The sequence below is a fragment of the Drosophila grimshawi genome, unplaced genomic scaffold (genome assembly GCF_018153295.1).
Source record: "Drosophila grimshawi isolate 15287-2541.00 unplaced genomic scaffold, ASM1815329v1 contig_44, whole genome shotgun sequence".
Lineage (NCBI taxonomy): Eukaryota > Metazoa > Arthropoda > Insecta > Diptera > Drosophilidae > Drosophila > Drosophila grimshawi.
The window spans coordinates 6,936,665-6,955,915 of record NW_025063240.1 but is presented as its reverse complement, the minus strand read 5'-3'; the positions used below and the strand labels follow the sequence as shown (position 1 = coordinate 6,955,915).

The following is a 19,251-nucleotide window of genomic DNA, read 5'->3' as shown; positions in this document are numbered from 1 at the left end:
AATTTTGAGATTTCTAATTGAAAATGGAATCAATAAAGTTGCCTTCGGACAACTATAAAAATATATTTAATAGCAATTTTTTTTTTTAATGAACTTTTATGATTTCAACCTAATTTCTTGGGTGTAAACCACAAATACTGAATAGATTGAATAATAAAACATTTTAAAAATAAATTTAACAAAAGAAACTAAATATGCAAATAAATATGCAAAATAGTAATATTTAAAACTGAAAATTTACATTTAAATTACGACAGCTTTTAAAAGTAATCAATTAATCATATTTGTATTACCTAATTATTAATGTATTATCTGATTTCATAATATTCCTATTTCTTACAATTTAATTGCCTACGAAACTTTATCGGAAGTCAATTTCTAATAACTTAACACTTTGCAATAATTATTAATGGTGTTTTCATAAACATTTACTTTGATAAATTCTCGAGAAATCAGTTGTTATTTCACAATCCGTTATTAAATTGCAGTTAAAGTTCTGTTATCCAGAACTCAAGGTCATTAATTATCTTTTTTACCACAACCAAACTGTTGAATCAGTGCTGGAAACAACAAGAAGTTTTCAGAAGTTTCAGAAGAAATGGGCCAGCTATCTGAAAGTATACTAAACAAGACGAGAAACCCATTGACCGATATGGTAGTTGTCTAACCAAGGACACATATGTTTGTATGTACATACGTCTCTATCTATCTAACGTAGAGCATAACATAATTAATTGGGTTTTTAATTAGCGTGTGCACAATCTCTTGTAGCTAATCTCAAATCGAAAACTTTTTTTTAGTTTTTTTTTATCGACATTGTAGCATTAATAACGTGCTCCTCCTTTTCACTCCAGCTAAGATGTGACTCCGGAGTGTTAATTGTGGAATCAATATGTCGATCGATTGTGGCTGAAAATAAAGTAGTGCAGAAAAAATTGCCGGCAACGATTGTTTTGGTTGAAGGCCTTATCAAAGCGTTGACACGCAAGAAGAATGTTAATTTTCTGATACTATTGTTGCTACTATTCTGACTCGCATATATGCCAAGTTCTTTGCTCATTACGAAATTAGAATAAAATTGCGCTCTACTGCGCTCTGACACACATAGAAAAATGGCTAAGAACAGTAAAATTTCACGTATGTTGATCCTGCAACATTTCTGCCAATATTAACGTCTCTGATAAATACTTTTATTTGCAGTATTCTTGTGGCTGCTACTTAGAAGTACGCTGATAGCGTCCCAAGCGAAATGGATGCACAAACCTACCAATTCGGTCACAATACGACAAAGTGCTCTTGGCCTGTGCGTGAATCATGCAAGTGGTAGTTTTGTGGAGCATCCGACTGATTGTCGGTTGTTCTATTTGTGCCAGGAAAACGGGGATGCCGTGCTGGCCTCGTGTCCATCGAACATGTTCTACAACAAGGTGAATCGAATTTGTGATACGTCTGAAAATGCTAAATGCAGCATTGGCAGCGACATTGGCAGTGGCGGCATCAGCAAACCGCCACTCGACAGCGACAATGAGTTGAACAACATGGTCACGGACGCGGCGACATATTGTGCCACAATAACGCCACTGACGGGGGCCAATGATCGCATCGTGTATATTGGCAGCTCGAGCAAATGTAATCATTACTACATTTGCTATTATGGACGGGCTATACTGCAAGAGTGCAGTCGGGAGTTGCACTGGAATGCTGTGACAGCCAAATGTGATTTACCAGAGCGCGCGCAATGTACGCTCGAGGAAAATATTGGGCACATTGCCCGGCCCATGGACAGCATCTTTATCCGCATATGCAGCGTTGTGAGTTTTTCATTTATTGTGTCAAGGGTCATGCCACGTTGCAACAGTGCCCGTTTTATTACTATTTCGATATGATTACCATGTCCTGCAAATGGTCACGCACGGCGAGGTGTGTGCGTGATTTGAATTTTCCGCGTTATTAGTAATAAGATAATCGATATCGATTGTTGCCAATGTAAAAGAAAGTGACCGTATCGGTACTAAATAATCGGAACTAAGTTTCAGTCAAAATATCGTTTCTCGATACTACTGTCGTGATGTCATGCCATAAAATACCGAAATATCTATCATACGGGCCCACTGGTGGTCAGGCCACTGTTTACACGAAATTTGTTAATAAAAATTATAAATTGTGCTTCGAAACTAAATTATAAGGAACAAATAAATATATAAATAAGGCGCGCGCTTACTATAATGAAGAACACAGCACAAATATGTTCTTAAACTTAAACTCAGCATGCAAGTTTTACGAAACAAAGTAAACATAAATTAAACACAATTTAGTAATAAAAAACATACAGAATCAATAATAAATTTGATTAGTTAACTTGACATCAGCTACTGCTAAAGGTAAATTTTCTGCTGCCACATTTCTTGACCAAAAGTTCCACAATTTCAGAGAAGCTAGAAATTGCTAGAATTTTCTACGCACATCGTCAACAAACAATTGATTTTGCTCTAATAGCGCAATAATATAAGTGTCAATTTTGTTGTTGTTTACGAGTGTGTGTTTGTGTGTGTGTGTGTGTGTGCGTGCGTAAGAAACAAATATGTTTGAAAATTTGCTCGGCATTTTCCGTAAGCGTCGACGCTGCGATGAGCAAATGCCTCCTCATCCCAGCACCAATTGCGAGAGCGACAATGATGAGGAAGAGTACACTGATGATGAGAATTATGCGCATCCAGCCGATTGGACAGCTGGCGCATATAAAAACAGCACACAAATCGATAGGTAATTAATAGCTAAATAAACCTTCTCTTTGTTCTCTCTCCCTCTCTCTTATTGCAGCTGGTGAGTGTGAGTGTATGTGTGTGTGCGTGTGTGTAACTATCATATAAACAATTTAAGCACATCAGACAAAGAGCAACAAGCACCCACGCCAAAAAAAGAAACAAAAAAGCTTAACACATTCCAAAATAGCCAACAGGCTACCACAAAAAACGAAAAATACTTTCAAGATCCAGTTTGTACAAAAAAGCGCGCACTTTGAAAACTGTAACAAAGAACAAGGAATATAAGCATAGTCAAATTTTGAAATACGCTGGGACAGCAGGAGATTTGAGTGGCACACTGGATCAGCCGCAGGATATGGACATTGATGCTCCATTCGTGCATGGCATGCAGGAGCACAGCGACGGCAACAACCATCATCAGCAGCATCATCAACACCATCAGAACAACAGCAACAACAGTTCGCACATTTATCATTCGGAAGCATCAATGAATTTTGATTATTTACATGGTCTGCATGCGGATGCAGCGGCAGCATCAACATCCTCATCCTCACCCAGTGGCAGTAACTCGTATGGACTTGTCGACGACAGTAGAGCGCTGGACAGGTTGTTATTCCAAACTTCATACAAAAAAAACTACTAGAGAACACACAAAAAAAAAAAATTAATTGAGAGCCACTCTCGTAAAAAAAAACTATTTTATAATTTGTCGCCTTTAGTTATTATCTGCTATCTTATATTTAGTAAACTAAGTTGCATATCATTATTTTTTACATTCGTATAGCTTCATTATAATAATAGTGGTGGTAGCTTAAATCTGTTTTGAGTGGCGCCCACACAATGTCCAAAAAAAGAAGTAAAAATGAAAAGAAAAAAAATAAACGTTGTGTGAGTGCCACTTGAGTATTATTAAGTTTCTATATAAGCTGACAGCCTAACAACAGCGTAACAATCAACTTTGCTTCTCTCTTTTCATATTACCATCAAAACCAACAACACCAACAACAATTTCTATTAATAAAACAACATTTGGTAGACCTTGCAATGCGAACGAACGGTAAAATCACATGAAATATAACAATTGTCTCTAGCATAAATAAATGTGATATGTCCATTTACAGATTTGTAACCATACTCGATCAGTTGGATGCCCGTGTGGAGAAGTTTCGCAAGGATGCGCTCAATTTACAGGAGAAGAAAGACTACCTCTTAATGTCCATGGATCTCATCAAGAGCAACGAAATGCTGCAAAATATGAGCGATGGTAATAATAAGACCCTTAATACAGAACATTTAAACGTTTATAAATCATCATTTACTTTAATTTGTGACGCAGCCGAGCGCGAAGAGATTATGTTGTACATTCAGCGGGTTAGTGCTCGCCTTGGCACTGTTGAGCTGAATGTGCGCACCGTGAGGGACAATTCTCAGGAGGATTCACTTAGTCAGATTAATGCCCTAATCGATACAATGATCAAAATGGGTGATCCGGTCATTAGCCGTCAGCGTTGCCAGATATATTTAAATGCCTGCTGCAGCAGCACCATGGATCCCAGTGGCCGTCTGGGTACCGTGCTTGAAGCGGATGTGGGTCCGATAGATAAGAAATTTGAGAGTGCCCTCCTTGGTTGCACTCTGGATGATCAGAAGAACATTAAGAAGCGTCTGCAGGCATTGATGGGCTATCTGAATAAGCAAACTGTTACCAATTAACTTAAAACTAGTTACCAATATCCCTCGAAATTAACGAAAATATGTATGTTATGAAAATGCTAAAACGATAAACCAAAACAAAAATCAAATACACAATATGCCAACACAATTAGATGAAATTCCTCATTTTAATTTATTTGGTTTGCATGCAGTTGTGCCCTCTTCTAGTATATTTAATTGATGTATAATCATTTGAGATAATATTAAGCGGCAAATACCGATATATCATCGATAAGAAATATCACAATAAAATATCGATATTTATATTTGTCCAAGAAGCTTGTGTATCTAAAGAAACTTCTGTATTAAACAGCAGTAGATGAATTAAACACAATGCAAAAGATTCAAAGAGAATACTGGGGCGAAATAGAGGAGGAGAGCAATGCGCTTACGCCGGACAACTATGTGTCCACTTACGCCAAGAAGCGAAAACTCGATGAGATACGGCAACAAGGAGATCCGATGCCTATGGATAAGCAGTGAGTACACTAGACTATTTTGCCGATGCGATTTGAATTTCATCATATTTGTATGTGTACAACATTTTAAATAGCGACAAAATGGAACTGAAGAGCTCCCTGGTCACGCAAACCATCGAAGTGATGAAACAAACTGAAGTGCTTCAATCCCTAATCGATACCTACTCCAACACAAATGTTAGCCTAATCATAATGCTGCTGGACAAAATGAACAATGGTTATTAACTGTATTCACATTTTAAGGGATCCTCGAACTACCTTTTGAATCCGTGCCAAATGATACCTGAGGTGGACTTTCCGCCGGAGAATGCCGCCGATTTGGTCAGCGAGCAAAAGTTTCAGAAACCTATATGGTTCATACCAACAGTGGACACGGCATATTCCCGCGGCGATCCCCAATCCTATCCCGAGTTATCCAGCAACATGTGCCGGCATGCGATGCGAAAAGCCATGTGCGGCCTACTGCGACTGGCTGGATTCACCGACTGCTCTGAGGCCGCCGTTATCCTACTGACTGATGCGGCTGAATCATTTTTGCGCAGCCTTATCGCAAAATATCGCAGCTTTTATGATATGGATAGCAAGCTAAAAAAGATGACAACGTTGCAACTTGTGCCACTCGAGCAGGCATACGTCAGCAAGACGGGCACATCCCTGACGCAGGTGCACAACTACTACAAGCACAAGGTTATAGCGCGCAATCGCACCGAAATCGCCGAATTCGACAGTGTACTGCAGGAGTACGATAAGCTGATGAAGGAGAGCCAGAGCAGCATGCAGAAGCAGCAACTGGAGGAACAGGAACAGCAACAACAACACGAATTCAATCGTCACGAATTCCTCAACATACTCGAGATGCAGCAGGGCGATGATAACAATAGCAGCAGTGCCGCCGGCAGCAATAGCATGAGCAACATTGTTGGCGACATGCTGCAAGAACTGCAGGGCGGCAGCACAGATGCTGGAGGCATATCCCTCAGCAACGTGGCCAATAGCCAGCAGCAAGTGCTGTACGGCCTGCTCGATGGCCAAACGGGCAATACCAGCTCCAATTTGGCCACTTCGTCGACCAACTACCAGAATAATTTAGATACTTAAGTTATTCTATTGTCTCAGTTTAAATTACAAATCAACTACACTTGGTCAATGGTCAAAAGCTTCAATCTCGTTTAGAGCAGACATGTGGCCAAGTGGGCTCTATATTTACATAACTTTAATCATAATCTTACAAGTATAGAATAAATAAATATTTGAGCTAATTTTTTGTTATTTTATTTTGTAATCTTGGAGTCGAACTTCACGGATCGCGTCTGTCCTCGATGAGGGTGAGAATGTTACCCCGCCCGACACCTGCCTTGTATTTGTAGAGTTTGTCTTTGCGGGATTTACGTGTCTCAGCCCAGTATTTCATATCCTTGCCGTTCAGTATGGATTCGCCGCTGACGGCAACTGCTGCCACTGCAACAGCTCTTGTCAATGGCTTCTCTTCGTCCGGTAGTCGCCTCTTGATTGTGGGTTTCTTTCGCGGCAGTGCTTCCTCCTCGATGGTATCAACGATATAGCAATCGGCATTGGCAACTAGTTTCACTTGATTGGTCCAAGTTAACTGTTTTTCTTGTGATTCACAGTGGATTTGCTGCTTGGGCTCACAAAATTCTATTTGGTTTTGAATAATTGCGCTTAGTTTCCCCCAAATGTGTGTCTGCATTTCCTTGCTGACCTGCAGATCGCTGGCAGCTGCAACAGACTGCTCATCCAGGTACCGTTCAGTTTTAGGCATTTTCCTTGCAGTCCCCATTTCTGTTGAATCCAATTGAATGGTTGTCGATGGCTGAGTTTGTGTCTTTGGTTTTTTGAACATATCATTTGTGAGGAGCGTGGGATCGGCGGCTTCTAAGAGCATCCTCATTTGTAGGTCATCATCGTCATCGGAGTCAGTCTCAGTTTTTGTCATTTTGCTATCTTTTGCCCTAGACATTCTGTGCTAACAAAAATAATAATAATAACTAACAGAATCTTTTTATATTTACATTCCAATATCATACCGGGAGGAAGGCACGCTATCGGTATCGATAAGACAAGGCACGTGCGCTCGATAACGATAGACGGACTATGCTTTACGCTGTTTACCAACCCTTTTATTGTTGTAACGGTAAATTTTGTTAATAAAATTAAAATTTGATTTGTTTGATTTGAGTTTGAATTTTGGGAACAGTACTACACAACGGTAATTTGCATTACATTATAATACAGTTTGTGAAAAAGTACAAAAACTGTTGCAGTTAGAATGCAGATGCTGCGCAAGTAAAATTAATTCAGATAATTTGCTCTGGATATTTAGCCATGAAATATCTATTTTAATGATATACACTTGTAAAATTTTGTTTGTTTGCATGTAGTGCCCTCTTGTGGTACAACTAATTGAACACATTCATTTTTAGTAAAGTTAAGCGGCAGTAAGTATCGATATGAATATGTCATACAAATATCGATGTTGAACAACACATAAAATGACATTGCCAAACATTTATATATCGATATTTAATAAACATATATTTGCAGCAGTTCCAAAAAGAATCTGAGAATCTCCACATGGCAATAAATCCACAATACGAGGCCGTTGGCAAAGGTTTTGTCCAGCAATATTATGCCATCTTTGACGATCCGGCGAACCGTGCCAATGTGGTTAATTTCTACAGCACTACAGATTCATTCATGACCTTCGAGGGACATCAAATACAAGGAGCGCCAAAAATTCTTGAAAAAGTGCAGAGCCTCAGTTTTCAAAAGATCAATCGGATAATTACCACAATCGACTCGCAGCCGACGTTCGATGGTGGCGTGCTAATTAATGTGCTGGGACGCCTACAGTGCGACGAGGATCCACCACACTCCTATTCGCAAGTGTTTTTGCTGAAAGCCAATGCCGGCAGCTTCTTTGTTGCTCACGACATATTTCGGCTGAATATACACAATTCTGCCTAAGGAACGCGCAACATAACCAACAGCTCGAGCCGCAAGCAAGAATATCCAAAATTCCAGCAGTATATCAACGAGAAAAGATGACGGCGCTCATAACAAGATAACAATAAAATGTCAATGTAAAATACAACTTATAGTGATTATTAATTAAACCATTTCCGTTGAATGTTATTAATAATAAACACAACAAATCTAAGAACTCTTAAATTATCCGCATAGCATGAGCGTTGAATGACGTCACGAGTAGCCGCTGCTCTATACATATTCGATAATAGGAGTACAATCGATAAACGTAAAATTGGTTCTAAATGTCATGGTATGCAGCTGTTGGTTTTAGAAGATTTGGTATTAAAATAAAAAGAAACGAAGTACGCTAATAGTTGATATAGTGCTGATATTTGCATTTTATTTGCTGCTTAAGTATAAATTACAATAACTGGGTCAACCAAGAATCATTGCAGTGACTGCCGCACAACATGACAAGAACATAAGAAAACGCAGCATTTTCCACCGGCCTTTTGTTATTTTTTTTTTTCGTTTTCGTGCTTGCACTGTGAGAACTCTTTGGGTGCAGAGGGAAACGTGTAACGAATTGATATTAAATATTGAGATACATACATAGAAATATTGATGCAAGTGTGTGCGTGAGTGTGCTTAAATGTTCAGTTACGATTGACCATCGGACTTGCATCACAACTTGCACAGTTTAAACCAAAAATGAAGTTCAATTCGCACTTGTTGTTGTCGCTGTCTTTGTTGTCGTGGCTATGGGCAGCAACCGGCAATGATGCCTTCAACTTCAGCTCCATCGCAAAGGTTCGTTTACGCCGTGCCACCATTGACATGGGTGTGGACAATAGGCAGCTGGACAGCATTATTGATTTGGCTGAGTGCCAGGATTTGCGCAAAGATTGCACACACCAGAAGACCACCGACAATTTGGCCATGCTCGAGTGTGCCTTGAGTTTGACCTCCAGCCAGTTGAAGGCGCTGCCGGAGCCATGCCAGCATGCACTATGGCAGCAGCAGCGTCAATTGCAGTCAAGCCATTGGGTGGAGCACACACTGCTGCCCAGCTATTGTGCCAGCGAGCAGGTGAAGTTGTCTGGGTGCCTCAACTCCATCGATCTGTGGAGCTGCCTCGAGGATAATCGTCAGCAAATGCCAAAGGGCAACAGCTGCCGGCAGCAGCTGCGACGGGTGCACGAGATGCTTGGCGAGGACTATGCCAGCATTGGGGAATTCTATGCGGTATGTGGCAACTTGGTCGAGCAACATAAATGCGGACGCATGAATGTGGATCATTTGCCAGCGCTGCTCTCCCAATTGGGCACAGCCCAATGTCTAAAGGCACAGGCGATGTTCAACCAAAAAGCGCCCATCGAGATGAGCTGCAAGGTGGCCATCAATACCATCGAGCAGCAACGTGGCATGCTGGAGTTGTTTCGAGTTTGTTCCAACGATTTGATAGCGGTCTGTCCACAAGTAAGTAGCGCTGAACATAGTCCTTTCAATCTGCTTCTAATCCTTTACTCATTTGGCAGGAACGCATGGGCACGGCAGCTGCCTACAAGTGTCTGGTGCGGCACAAGAGCGATCCGAAGCTGAGCAGCCAGTGTGCGGCGCAGATAACGAGCCGGGATCAGCAATTGGGACGCGATTATCGAGTGTCGCATGGCCTGGCCAAGGCGTGCAAGGATGACATCAAACTACATCACTGCCGACGCGGCGTCTCCGAGGATAAACAGGTGCGATTGGCGCAAATTTTGTTGTGCCTCGAGTCCGTCTCGAAGAACGGCACCAAATTGGCGTCTGAATGCCTCGTGGAGCTAAATGATCATCGTCGCATGCTGATGACCGACTATCAACTATCGCCGGAATTGCTCAGCGATTGTGCCGATGACATACCCAAATTCTGTCCGGATGAGGCACAGCTAGTAAATGGCCAATCGAGCACTGGTGGCGAAATTATCCACTGTCTGATGAAGCATGCGCGTGGACGGCGGCCGCAGCGTCGGATAACGGCGCAATGCCAACGTGGTCTCGAGACCCTCATCAAGGTGAGCGATGCCGGCGAGGATTGGCGTGTTGATCCTGTGCTGAGGCGTGCCTGCAAAAAGGTCGTCGACGTCGCCTGCAAGGATGTCGAGGGGGGCGAGGCGCGCGTTATGAGCTGCTTAATGGAACGCATTGGAACGGCCGTGATGCGGCCGGAGTGTGAGCAGGCGCTGCTGATTATCGAATATTTTGTGGCGCGCGACTTCAAGCTGGATCCGCAGCTGTACAAACATTGTCGCGACGATGCCGTCAAATATTGTAGCGCCAAGCGACAATGGGACGATGTACAGGATGTGCAAATGGATCCGGAGCGTGGTCCCATGATACTGCCCTGTCTGCATCGCATGGCCTACAGCGAGGATGAGCAGCAAACGTTGCGCAAGGACTGCTTTCGCGAGGTGAAGCGTGTGATGCGTCAACGTGCCATCTCCGTGGATCTGATGCCCGAGGTGGAAGATTATTGTCTGTCCGATTTGTCGCAATACTGCGGCGATCTAACCACGAAGGGCACCGAAATGGAGTGCCTGCAAAATCGATTGGATGAACTGCAGCCCGAATGCAAAGCGGTGGTAACCAAATATACCGAGGAGGAGGCAGCCAACATTGAACTCAATCCGGTTATAATGTCGACTTGCTCGGAGGCAATGCAACAGCACTGCTCCGATATACTCAAAGCGGGCAAGGACAATGGTAAATGGAAATTGAGATTACTATCTCTCACTGTTCAAACTCAAATATCCTTTCTTTCGTAGGCAACATGATGGATTGCCTGATCAAGCACAAGAACGATGCTGATTTAAACAAAGGTTGTCGCGCCGCCATCGAACATTTTCAGATCATTTCGCTGAAGAGCTATCATTTCACCACCAAATTCAAGGAGGCGTGCCGGCCGCATGTGTCGCGCTTCTGTGCGGCAAGCGCCACCAAGAACGAGGTGGTTGCCTGCCTCAGTGAGGTCATGCGCAACGATACCATACGCAGCCAGCGTCCGCAGATACCAAAGGAATGCAGACAGCAGGTCAAGTCGCAGCTATATCAGCAGCGCGAGAGTATATTACTGGATCCCAAATTGGGCACTGCCTGCAAGAGTGAATTGAAGCAGTTTTGTGCGGAAGCGAAGGGTCCCGGCCAGGTGAATAAGAATGCAAGTCATCCGTATCATTGCTAACCTCAACTCCACAAAAAAAAGCACACAAACAACAATTAACAAGATGAATGGAATTTGGCAAATATTTATTAAAGAAACACTCGTTGGTTTTGCAGGCTTTGGAGTGTTTGATCCAGAGGACATCGGAGCTGGGCAAGGCGTGTCATCATGCCATCTTTATGATCAAGAGATCGGAACTGGGTGACAGCGGCACCGATTACACACTGCTCAACACCTGCAAGGAGATGGTCTACAAGTTCTGCCCAAACACTGAATCGATGCAACTATTGGATTGCCTCAAGACCTACAAGGATGACCCAAACTTTGACGAGCGCTGCCACTTTGTCGTCGTCAATCGAATGATCGAACAAAATACGGACTTTCGTTTCAATCCGTCGCTCCAAAATGCCTGTGGCAAGAGCATCAATCTCTACTGCTCGAAAATTGTGAACACAGCGCAGCCAAATGAGGAACTCAATGGCAAGGTGAGCATTTATTTATTTATTATTTCTATACAATTTATAAGAATACATTTGGTTGGAAATATTGAAAAGGAAAAATAGGAACTATTCGCAAGCATCTTAAAAGCCAGCTAAATTAAAGCAAGAACGCATTTGGTTTCTTGTTTCCTATCAATGTAGTATTGATATATACAAAGAAAAGTGTATTTTTATATCTTAAAACTCGACAGGCGGACGCTGTAAGCGTCCGTTGTCTGGATCATCAATTGTGGCTGTCAGCGACTCTAGCAAATCATCAGCCTGGCTTATGTGCAGTGCCAGGCGATTATATGGTCCACTAGGACTGGCTAAAGCGCTCAGATTCTTGGGCACACCACTGATGGCAAACGATGTCCACAGCTCGACCATTTGCTCAGCCATCTGCGTATCCTGGCCCGTCAGCGGATGCGTAGCAAACAGATAGATATTATCATTGGAATGATGGACGCCACCATTGAACGGATAATGCGCGTTGCCGAACTCATAGCCAAAGCGTGTATATTGACCCTCGTACTCAAAGCTGTAGACATAGACAGGAGCAGATGGCTGGCGTGTGTGCAGCTTGCTGGCCAGACTGATCACTGGTGACTTTATCGTCAGCGTCGAAGTGAGCTGTGTGTTAAGGAAGTGTTTTAGTAATTATCTTAACTGATCTTAACGATTCGCAATCATCACTCACATCGAAGTAGGCGGGCAATGCTTCCTTGTGATCGTGACTGTTTAATAGCTGCGGCGTGTACATTAAACGATAAAGTAGCTGATCTGTCAGTCCCGTCGCATCCGGGGCCATGTCCAACATGCTCTGCGAGAATTGACGTACGCTCAACGCGCTCACATTGGACACTTTGGCCACCACACCATCGTAGTACGCTAAATTGTAAAAAAGTATAAAGTTGACAGTGGCATAAGTGTGATAAGGATAATGAGTACTTACAGGCCAGCACAAAGGAGCCATCGTGCTGGGTGAAGCCCGTCAGCAGCGGCACACCACGCTGATAATTCTTGAGCAACTGCTCGGGTTGTGCCGGCAATATGCCCAGCAGATCACCGACAAGCGGTGAAAAACTTTCCGCTTTCGTCGCCTGCAGCAGCTCCAGCACAGATGCTGCACGCACACAAGCTAATAGCTGCTGCTGCTCGTCACAGCGCTGACAGCCCAATTCAACGCAGATGCGATGCGCCTGCCCAGCTGGATCGGATGTTATCGCCCAGCTGGCAAATATCGAACCCGACTGGACAATTGCACGCTGAAAGTGCTGATCGCTGGAGCGTGGACTCAAGAGTAAAGCGCTCGTCACTCCCGCTCCGGCGCTTTGGCCAAATATGGTCACCTGGCTGGGATCGCCGCCAAAGACATGAATGTGCTGCTGCACCCAGTCCAATGCTAATAGTATATCGGCAATGGGCGCATTGCCAGGCAGCTCCTCGCTGTATGTGGACAGCCAGCCGAGGGCGCCAATGCGATAATGCGGCACCACCAAAACGATATCACGCTCCAGCAAATAGTTGGGCGGATGGTCTTCCGCTGAGCCATTATAATAGCCACCACCATAGATATAAAACATTACCGGCTGGCGAGCCGTCAGCTGTGAGGAAAAAGCACCCAGCACACAAATATATAACAACGAATTTTAAGCAATTGAATTCAATATTCGAATGGAAAAATGGAAAACTAAATTAATTGTCGAATATGCCTCGAAAATTTTCAAATTTAAAGGCAAAGAAAACCAATCTTTAGCATTAAATTTAAATTCCCGGATCGAAAGCTAAAACCGACTGAGTACAGCTGCTGGGCAACATGTTTATTTATTTCAGGTCACATATCAATTTACTTAGAAAAAACTGTCTTCATTCATTGATATGTTTGCACAGCTGAAATTTTGCATGCCTCTTTTTCCTTTGTTTAAGACTTAATTTTGTTATTTTCAAAGCAAGCTTGAAAATCCCATTTAGAAATTGTATTGAATTCCTGATCGAAATCACAATCGCCAAATCTTTCAAGCAAATGTTCCTTTGTTTGTTTTTTGTTTTTTTAAATTGTGTAGATTAATTGATTTGACTTACGCTCTTGGTGTAGACGCATAGATTTAGACAATCCTCTAGCTGAGCGTCTGGCATCCCCGCGTTCAAATTGGTTATCACCGGACAACGTTGTCCAAAGTCCAAAGCGTCGTGTGTCCCAGTCCAAGGCCAACGAGCAACAGGTGCCTATAATTTTGTGATTAGCATCATAAACGTTTCATTATCAGCTCGCTGCACAAAAAGTGCTTAGTAATTCTTAACTCACACGAAATCGCAAATCTCCGATGGGTGCCTCCGCATAGGGAATACCACGGAATTGCATAAAACTCTGACCCGTCCATGCAGTCTGTCCGTAATTGCCGCGTACAGCGCCCTGTTCGTCGGCTAATTGTACGGTCAGTTTTGATTCGGCTGCATCGGTTTGAGTGCCCAATGATATCACCAACCAGATGGTAAGAGCAGCGCCCAAAATGCCGCCAAAAGCTAGCATTGCGTATACGAAACGTCTGCGCATTGAACTGAACTCGACTGACTGAGAATAAACTGAGCAATCAGCAGACGTGCTCCATCAACAATTGTAAATTGCGATCGTTTATTACGTTTCGTTATCACTGCAAACATGCATATCTCTCAAATATATAATATATATATATATATATATATATATGTATGTTAATTTGTAAAATTGTGATTATCATCTAGTGAAGCGAATCAATGTCAAGCGCAAATTGGCAATAGAATAATGTAATTAAAACTTATTTACCTTTTACCATATGCAAATATTCAGATATATATTTCATTGAATATCTCCTCTGGTAGGTTATCAAATGCTTAAAGGACAAATTCCGGCAATCGAAACTGGATAATAAATGCGCTCAGGAAATGATCAAAATACTGCAGGAGCAGGCATTAAACTACAAACTGAATCCGGTGCTGCAGCATTTTTGCAAATTTGAGATACAGCAATTATGTAAAACGCACATGAATGCCGATGAGCATGGCGAGGTGGAGGAATGCCTCAAGGCTGCTTTTCTGCGGAAACAGCTCATCAATCGCGAGTGCCAGCTGGAGGTGGCCTCTCTAATAGCCGAGGCCAAGGCGGATATACATGTTGATCCCATACTGGAAACGGCCTGCACTGTGGATTTATTGCGTTACTGCTCCAAAGTCATGAGCGGTGATGGACGAAGTAAGTTCATTTGTTCAGTGAATCAAAAATAGTATATGAAAATCAGTGCATTTCTTAAATGAATTGGATTTATAAATAAGAATAATATTTACACTATTTGCATTTAGAACTGGGTTGTTTGCGAACTCTGCTGCGTCAGACGCCCAAGTCACTGGAGGCGGACTGTCGCGAGAAGCTGGAGCGGCGCATCGAAATGTTTCGCAATGCGGATGATACGCTGGCTCAGCCGCCGGAGGATATGCAGCAGTTGGTGCAACAGGTGGTCACATCGCCGGCACGTAAATTCTTCCTTGTGATATTGATGAGTGTGACGGGCTTGGTCTTTCTCACTGGCATCCTGCTGGGACGCGCCACCAAACGTGCAATGGGCTTAAAGAATAAATAATACACAAGCGGACTGTAGATGATATTAATAATCTAACGATAGCTGATCTGTAGTTGTGTACATCAAATGTGTTTGTGTGTGTCTGTAGTTTGCATCGATGTGTGTGTGCATATGTGTGTGTCTGTTTTGTGCTTCCCTCGTTTCGTGTTTCCATTTTTTTACCTTATTCTAATGCAATCAGCTATTTTTTGAGAGCAATTTGTGGCTTAATCGATTGTAAGACCAAAAATCAAAAATAACAAAGTGTAATTAATTTCACAGAAAAAAGAGAAAAACACCTTAGTAAATAAGTAATTGTATGTTTTTTATATTTTTGTCGGATGATTTCAATTGTAAAAACAATGTATTTTTATAAATCACAATAAAAATTGAATATTTTTTAAAAGCTAGCGCGCAATTCGTACATATTTCTCAAAATTAACAACCGAATGACAATGGGCTAAGAATGGCCGCAAAATAAAGGCTGGTCACACTAATAGGTCTTGAGGCGTTGCCAGTTCGCTGAAACTTATTCACCGAAAAGGTCAAAGATTTTTGCCTACGCAAAAAGCTCATTTTAAATGGCTTCATATCTTTTAAAATACACACATTAAAAGTTAAAGTGTTAAGTAAACATAACAGAAGTTGAATGCTAATAAAAAACAATGTGCTTAAGCAAATTCCAAGTGGTTTTCTTAAGCGCCTAAGTAAGCAGCGCACGTACGCACACACACACACACAAGCACACCCAAGACACACACACACACGCGCAAACTACGTGAAACAAGTTCTAATAAGAAAGGCACAAAGAAGCAACAACTTGTTTTGGCTGCAGTGTAAAACTGGGCTTCATGATGGGCACAAGCAGCGGCATCAAAACCGAAGGTGAACCAAAGCGGCTCAACTTCTAAGTAGCTGCAACACGATTAATTAATTCATTTGTTGTCTCCTTTGTTTAGTTGCAGAGCCTCGTGCAATGAACATCAACAACAACAGCAACAACAACAATAGCAACAATAATAATGCTGCTGCTGTTGCAGCCGGAAATGCGGCTAGTTCCGCTGCCGCCGCAGCAGCAGCCGCCGCGGCGGCTGCCACCCTCTCCTCGGGTGTTGAGTTGTGTTTGGTGTGCGGGGATCGGGCGTCGGGTCGCCATTATGGTGCCATCAGCTGCGAGGGGTGCAAAGGTTTCTTCAAGCGTTCGATACGCAAACAGTTGGGCTACCAGTGCCGCGGCGCCATGAACTGCGAGGTGACCAAGCATCATCGCAACCGATGTCAGTTCTGTCGCCTGCAAAAGTGTTTGGCCAGCGGCATGCGAAGTGATTGTAATTTTCGTTTAAGTCGTCGTCTCAAAAAACAAACAAAAACAACAACATCTGCACACGCACTCATACACACATCCACACACACATGCTTTATAGGATAATAACACTTGTTAGTTAATTATGGCAGGCAGTTTGCAGAAACCAGTTGAACTTGATCAATTGGCTTCCAATTGGATTGTCATTTGATAGGGCTGCCATTTGCATGCGTTGCCACCAGGTTGAAAATATTTTACTTTCAACTAGGTAAAAAGCAGGTGTAAACCAAATCGATGAGTCGCAAAACTACTAACAAATAATAGAAAATAATATAGAATTAGTATGCTTAGGAAGCGCAGTATATACAAGTTTGGTAGCTATAATCAATACTTATTTTTTTAGATAAAAAACAGATATCAACTAAATCGATGGGTCGCAAAACTGCGAACAATTAATAGAAACATAATAGTAAAAAATAATGCATTTTGTATAACAGTTGAGTATAGGCAAGTTTGACTGTAGATAGCTGTAATGGTATTTTTAAGGCATGCTTTTGTGGTAAGCAACAAGTGTTCTAGTTATAAACTTATGCATGCAACCCGCTGCTTACCCGCAACAGACACACACACAGACACACTAACACGCACACACTCATGCTTACACAATGCTAACTCGACCACATCACATTTACCGTTAGACGCGCTGCAAGCACTTGCTAATTGCTTTACATTTTTCTCTTTGTTGCAACCAACCAACCTGCATCTGCAGCCGTGCAACACGAACGCAAACCGATTGTGGATCGCAAAGATGGCTGCGTCTCTGGGGCAACGGGCAGCGTGTCGGGAGCCTCGGCACAGGGCACCGGTGGTGGCGCCTCCAGCAGCAGCAGCTCCGCCTCGGCTGCCAAGTCGGCCTATCAGCAACAGGTGCGTGCAAAGCAGCAGCAGCAACAACAACAGCAGCAGCAGCAGCAACATGCATCTGTTGCAGCGGCTGCAACACTATTCCAGCATGCGACCACGCCCCCCGTCAACAATGCGGCAACAACGCCCTTTGGCCTCAGCGACAATCTATTCCCAATGAGCCTGAACTTTGCGGAACTCACACAAACGTTGAGTAAGTGCAGCAAACTGCGAAAGATGCCCCTTTATACAAGTTTCCCTTTAATTACAGTGCTTGCCACACAGCAGCAGCAACAACAGCACCAACAGCAGCAGCAGGCTGCAAGCAGCAATGCCACATCTCATTGTTACTCACCGGAACTGGCCAAGCCGGAGCTGGACGAGGACGATGATGATTCCATGGATAATAATAGCTCGTTGTGTCTCCAGCTGTTGGCCAACAGTGCCAGCAATAATAATTCTCAACATTTGAATTTTAATGCAGCTGCTGCAGCGGCTGCTGCTGCCGCAGCTGCCTCCGATGCGAGCACAGCGCTGCCCACGCCGGCGACTGTGGGTCTTATCCAGAGCACGCTGGACAAGCGAGCCATTGATAAGGCGCTCCAGTTGCTGCAGCCCATACAGCAGCAGCTGGACAGGATTCAGAGTGGTGGACAACAACAGACGGGAACAGCGACAACAACTGGAATTGCAGCTGCTGGTGGCGCAACAGTTGGTGCTGCTTCCTCGTTGAGCATTAAACCCGAATGCGATTCGGATGCAGAGGATAGCGGAACCGAGGATGTGGACGCTTCTGATCTCGTCGAGCATATGGAACTGGATTTCGAGTATTGTAATCGTGGTGATTTCGTTGCCAACGAGGCCATCTTCATTCAGGATCTATTCCCTGCCGAGGCACAATGCACTGCCTTCCATGTGCAGCCACCTGCCCTCGTCCATTCCTATCTCAATATGCATTATGTGTGCGAGACTGGAGCACGCATCATCTTTCTAACGGTGCACACGTTGCGCAAGGTGCCCGCCTTTGAATTGCTCGATGCCCACACACAAATGAAACTGTTGCGCGGCGCTTGGCCAGCTCTGTTGGCTGTGGCGCTGGCGCAGTGTCAACGCCAGCTGGCTGTGCCCACCATCATTGGGCAGCTAGTGCAGAGTGTTCGCCAGGTGGCCGACATCGATAAGATTGAGCCAGCGAAGATTGCAAAGCTCGCACAGATCACACGCACTCTGCACGACTTTATCCAGGAGTTGCAGTCGCAGGATGTCAGCGATCTGGAGTATGGCCTGCTCCGCCTGGTGTTGCTCTTCAATCCGCTGCTGTTGCAGCAGAATCGACGCGAGCGTTCGTTGCGCGCCTACGTCAAGCGGGTGCAACTGTATGCGCTTGCCACACTGCGGCGCCAAGGCGGTGGCGAGGAGCGCGCGAATCTCCTCTTTGCCAGTCTGTTACCGTTGAGCGTGCTCGAATCGGAGCTGACCGAGGAGCTGTTCTTTGCCAATCTGGTGGGGCAAATGCAAATAGATGCAATGATTCCCTTCATTCTCATGATGTGCAATAGCAACGGACTGTAAAGGATTCGGAGGAGGCGACCTACAGAAGCAAGAAGACTGAAGACTGGCGCAGCATCAAAGATGATTGTGAAGCGAGCGAGCGCAGAGCGGGGCGGGTGTGGGGCCAAATCTGCGCCTAGTGCGGACAATACTTAGCTATAGCTTATATGTATCTTATATTATATCTATAAAAGCTGACTACACATTTACTAGGGGCCTCTATTCTATAAAATAAATGTTTTTTCTACGATTTGAACTTTTACTTTCAGTTTCAA

The 19,251-nt window shown here is 43.6% G+C and overlaps 8 protein-coding genes across 11 annotated transcripts; 6 read left to right on the top strand and 2 right to left on the bottom strand.

The window, feature by feature from the left end:
• Nucleotides 1-1,112: 1,112 nt before the first annotated feature.
• Nucleotides 1,113-1,954, top strand: LOC6557632 (probable chitinase 10). Its single transcript, XM_032743348.1, is given in 3 exon segments — nucleotides 1,113-1,137; nucleotides 1,201-1,758; nucleotides 1,761-1,954. Coding segments are annotated over 3 exon segments (777 nt in total).
• Nucleotides 1,955-2,094: 140 nt separating this feature from the next.
• Nucleotides 2,095-4,592, top strand: LOC6557171 (BAG family molecular chaperone regulator 2). Of its 3 annotated transcripts, none has more exons than XM_032736132.1 (5): nucleotides 2,095-2,381; nucleotides 2,821-3,371; nucleotides 3,802-3,822; nucleotides 3,887-4,029; nucleotides 4,102-4,587. In XM_032736132.1, exons 2-5 carry the CDS (start codon nucleotides 3,121-3,123, stop codon nucleotides 4,476-4,478), a joined length of 792 nt encoding a protein of 263 aa, XP_032592023.1. In that variant the 5' UTR covers nucleotides 2,095-2,381; nucleotides 2,821-3,120; the 3' UTR covers nucleotides 4,479-4,587. The 3 variants fall into 3 exon arrangements, with proteins under 3 accessions (XP_032592023.1, XP_032592025.1, XP_032592028.1); XM_032736137.2 differs by lacking the exon at nucleotides 2,821-3,371 and adding an exon at nucleotides 2,615-2,763 and having other exon boundaries at nucleotides 2,152-2,381; nucleotides 4,102-4,583; XM_032736134.1 differs by lacking the exon at nucleotides 2,821-3,371 and having other exon boundaries at nucleotides 2,116-2,763; nucleotides 4,102-4,592.
• Nucleotides 4,593-4,736: 144 nt separating this feature from the next.
• LOC6557105 lies at nucleotides 4,737-6,214 on the top strand. The gene is made up of 3 exons (XM_001984976.3): nucleotides 4,737-4,957; nucleotides 5,032-5,134; nucleotides 5,201-6,214. Exons 1-3 carry the CDS (start codon nucleotides 4,812-4,814, stop codon nucleotides 6,053-6,055), a joined length of 1,104 nt encoding a protein of 367 aa, XP_001985012.2. The 5' UTR covers nucleotides 4,737-4,811; the 3' UTR covers nucleotides 6,056-6,214.
• LOC6571738 lies at nucleotides 6,212-6,935 on the bottom strand. The gene has a single exon (XM_001997879.3). It carries the CDS (start codon nucleotides 6,933-6,935, stop codon nucleotides 6,255-6,257), a length of 681 nt encoding a protein of 226 aa, XP_001997915.2. The 3' UTR covers nucleotides 6,212-6,254.
• A 549-nt stretch (nucleotides 6,936-7,484) lies between these two features.
• Nucleotides 7,485-8,091, top strand: LOC6556456 (probable nuclear transport factor 2). The gene has a single exon (XM_001984978.3). It carries the CDS (start codon nucleotides 7,550-7,552, stop codon nucleotides 7,940-7,942), a length of 393 nt encoding a protein of 130 aa, XP_001985014.1. The 5' UTR covers nucleotides 7,485-7,549; the 3' UTR covers nucleotides 7,943-8,091.
• Nucleotides 8,092-8,341: 250 nt separating this feature from the next.
• On the top strand, nucleotides 8,342-15,625 carry LOC6556595 (Golgi apparatus protein 1). 2 transcript variants are annotated; one of them, XM_001984979.3, is made up of 6 exons: nucleotides 8,342-9,424; nucleotides 9,484-10,687; nucleotides 10,750-11,129; nucleotides 11,261-11,629; nucleotides 14,486-14,855; nucleotides 14,963-15,625. In XM_001984979.3, the coding sequence occupies exons 1-6, from the start codon at nucleotides 8,657-8,659 to the stop codon at nucleotides 15,238-15,240; spliced, it is 3,369 nt and encodes a 1,122-aa protein (XP_001985015.1). In that variant the 5' UTR covers nucleotides 8,342-8,656; the 3' UTR covers nucleotides 15,241-15,625. The 2 variants fall into 2 exon arrangements, with proteins under 2 accessions (XP_001985015.1, XP_032592002.1); XM_032736111.2 differs by having other exon boundaries at nucleotides 10,750-11,141; nucleotides 14,963-15,514.
• LOC6556599 (glutactin) lies at nucleotides 11,626-14,217 on the bottom strand. The gene is made up of 5 exons (XM_001984980.2): nucleotides 13,932-14,217; nucleotides 13,709-13,852; nucleotides 12,579-13,230; nucleotides 12,324-12,514; nucleotides 11,626-12,256 (listed from the first exon to the last, which is right to left on the bottom strand). Exons 1-5 carry the CDS (start codon nucleotides 14,178-14,180, stop codon nucleotides 11,822-11,824), a joined length of 1,671 nt encoding a protein of 556 aa, XP_001985016.2. The 5' UTR covers nucleotides 14,181-14,217; the 3' UTR covers nucleotides 11,626-11,821.
• A 194-nt stretch (nucleotides 15,626-15,819) lies between the features above and the next one.
• LOC6557502 (nuclear hormone receptor HR78) lies at nucleotides 15,820-19,226 on the top strand. Its single transcript, XM_032736119.2, has 4 exons — nucleotides 15,820-16,104; nucleotides 16,179-16,547; nucleotides 17,292-17,639; nucleotides 17,697-19,226. The coding sequence occupies exons 1-4, from the start codon at nucleotides 16,071-16,073 to the stop codon at nucleotides 18,995-18,997; spliced, it is 2,052 nt and encodes a 683-aa protein (XP_032592010.1). The 5' UTR covers nucleotides 15,820-16,070; the 3' UTR covers nucleotides 18,998-19,226.
• The last annotated feature ends 25 nt before the right edge of the window (nucleotides 19,227-19,251 follow it).

Bases quoted from the DNA above. Each gene is read 5' to 3' on its own strand.
- LOC6557171 (XM_032736132.1), top strand. From the start codon at position 3,121: ATGGACATTGATGCTCCATTCGTGCATGGCATGCAGGAGCACAGCGAC. The intron at 3,372-3,801 runs GTTGTTATTCCA...AACATTTGGTAG, and splicing joins GACAGTAGAGCGCTGGACAG to ACCTTGCAATGCGAACGAAC. The intron at 3,823-3,886 runs GTAAAATCACAT...GTCCATTTACAG, and splicing joins CCTTGCAATGCGAACGAACG to ATTTGTAACCATACTCGATC.
- LOC6557105 (XM_001984976.3), top strand. From the start codon at position 4,812: ATGCAAAAGATTCAAAGAGAATACTGGGGCGAAATAGAGGAGGAGAGC. The intron at 4,958-5,031 runs GTGAGTACACTA...CATTTTAAATAG, and splicing joins CCGATGCCTATGGATAAGCA to CGACAAAATGGAACTGAAGA. The intron at 5,135-5,200 runs GTTAGCCTAATC...TCACATTTTAAG, and splicing joins ATACCTACTCCAACACAAAT to GGATCCTCGAACTACCTTTT.
- LOC6571738 (XM_001997879.3), bottom strand. From the start codon at position 6,935: ATGTCTAGGGCAAAAGATAGCAAAATGACAAAAACTGAGACTGACTCC.
- LOC6556456 (XM_001984978.3), top strand. From the start codon at position 7,550: ATGGCAATAAATCCACAATACGAGGCCGTTGGCAAAGGTTTTGTCCAG.
- LOC6556595 (XM_032736111.2), top strand. From the start codon at position 8,657: ATGAAGTTCAATTCGCACTTGTTGTTGTCGCTGTCTTTGTTGTCGTGG. The intron at 11,630-14,485 runs GTGAGCATTTAT...CTCCTCTGGTAG, and splicing joins ATGAGGAACTCAATGGCAAG to GTTATCAAATGCTTAAAGGA. The intron at 14,856-14,962 runs GTAAGTTCATTT...ATTTGCATTTAG, and splicing joins CATGAGCGGTGATGGACGAA to AACTGGGTTGTTTGCGAACT.
- LOC6556599 (XM_001984980.2), bottom strand. From the start codon at position 14,180: ATGCGCAGACGTTTCGTATACGCAATGCTAGCTTTTGGCGGCATTTTG. The intron at 13,231-13,708 runs GTAAGTCAAATC...TTTTCCTCACAG, and splicing joins TATGCGTCTACACCAAGAGC to CTGACGGCTCGCCAGCCGGT. The intron at 12,257-12,323 runs GTGAGTGATGAT...CTTAACACACAG, and splicing joins CATTGCCCGCCTACTTCGAT to CTCACTTCGACGCTGACGAT.
- LOC6557502 (XM_032736119.2), top strand. From the start codon at position 16,071: ATGATGGGCACAAGCAGCGGCATCAAAACCGAAG. The intron at 16,548-17,291 runs GTAATTTTCGTT...CTGCATCTGCAG, and splicing joins CAGCGGCATGCGAAGTGATT to CCGTGCAACACGAACGCAAA. The intron at 17,640-17,696 runs GTAAGTGCAGCA...CTTTAATTACAG, and splicing joins GGAACTCACACAAACGTTGA to TGCTTGCCACACAGCAGCAG.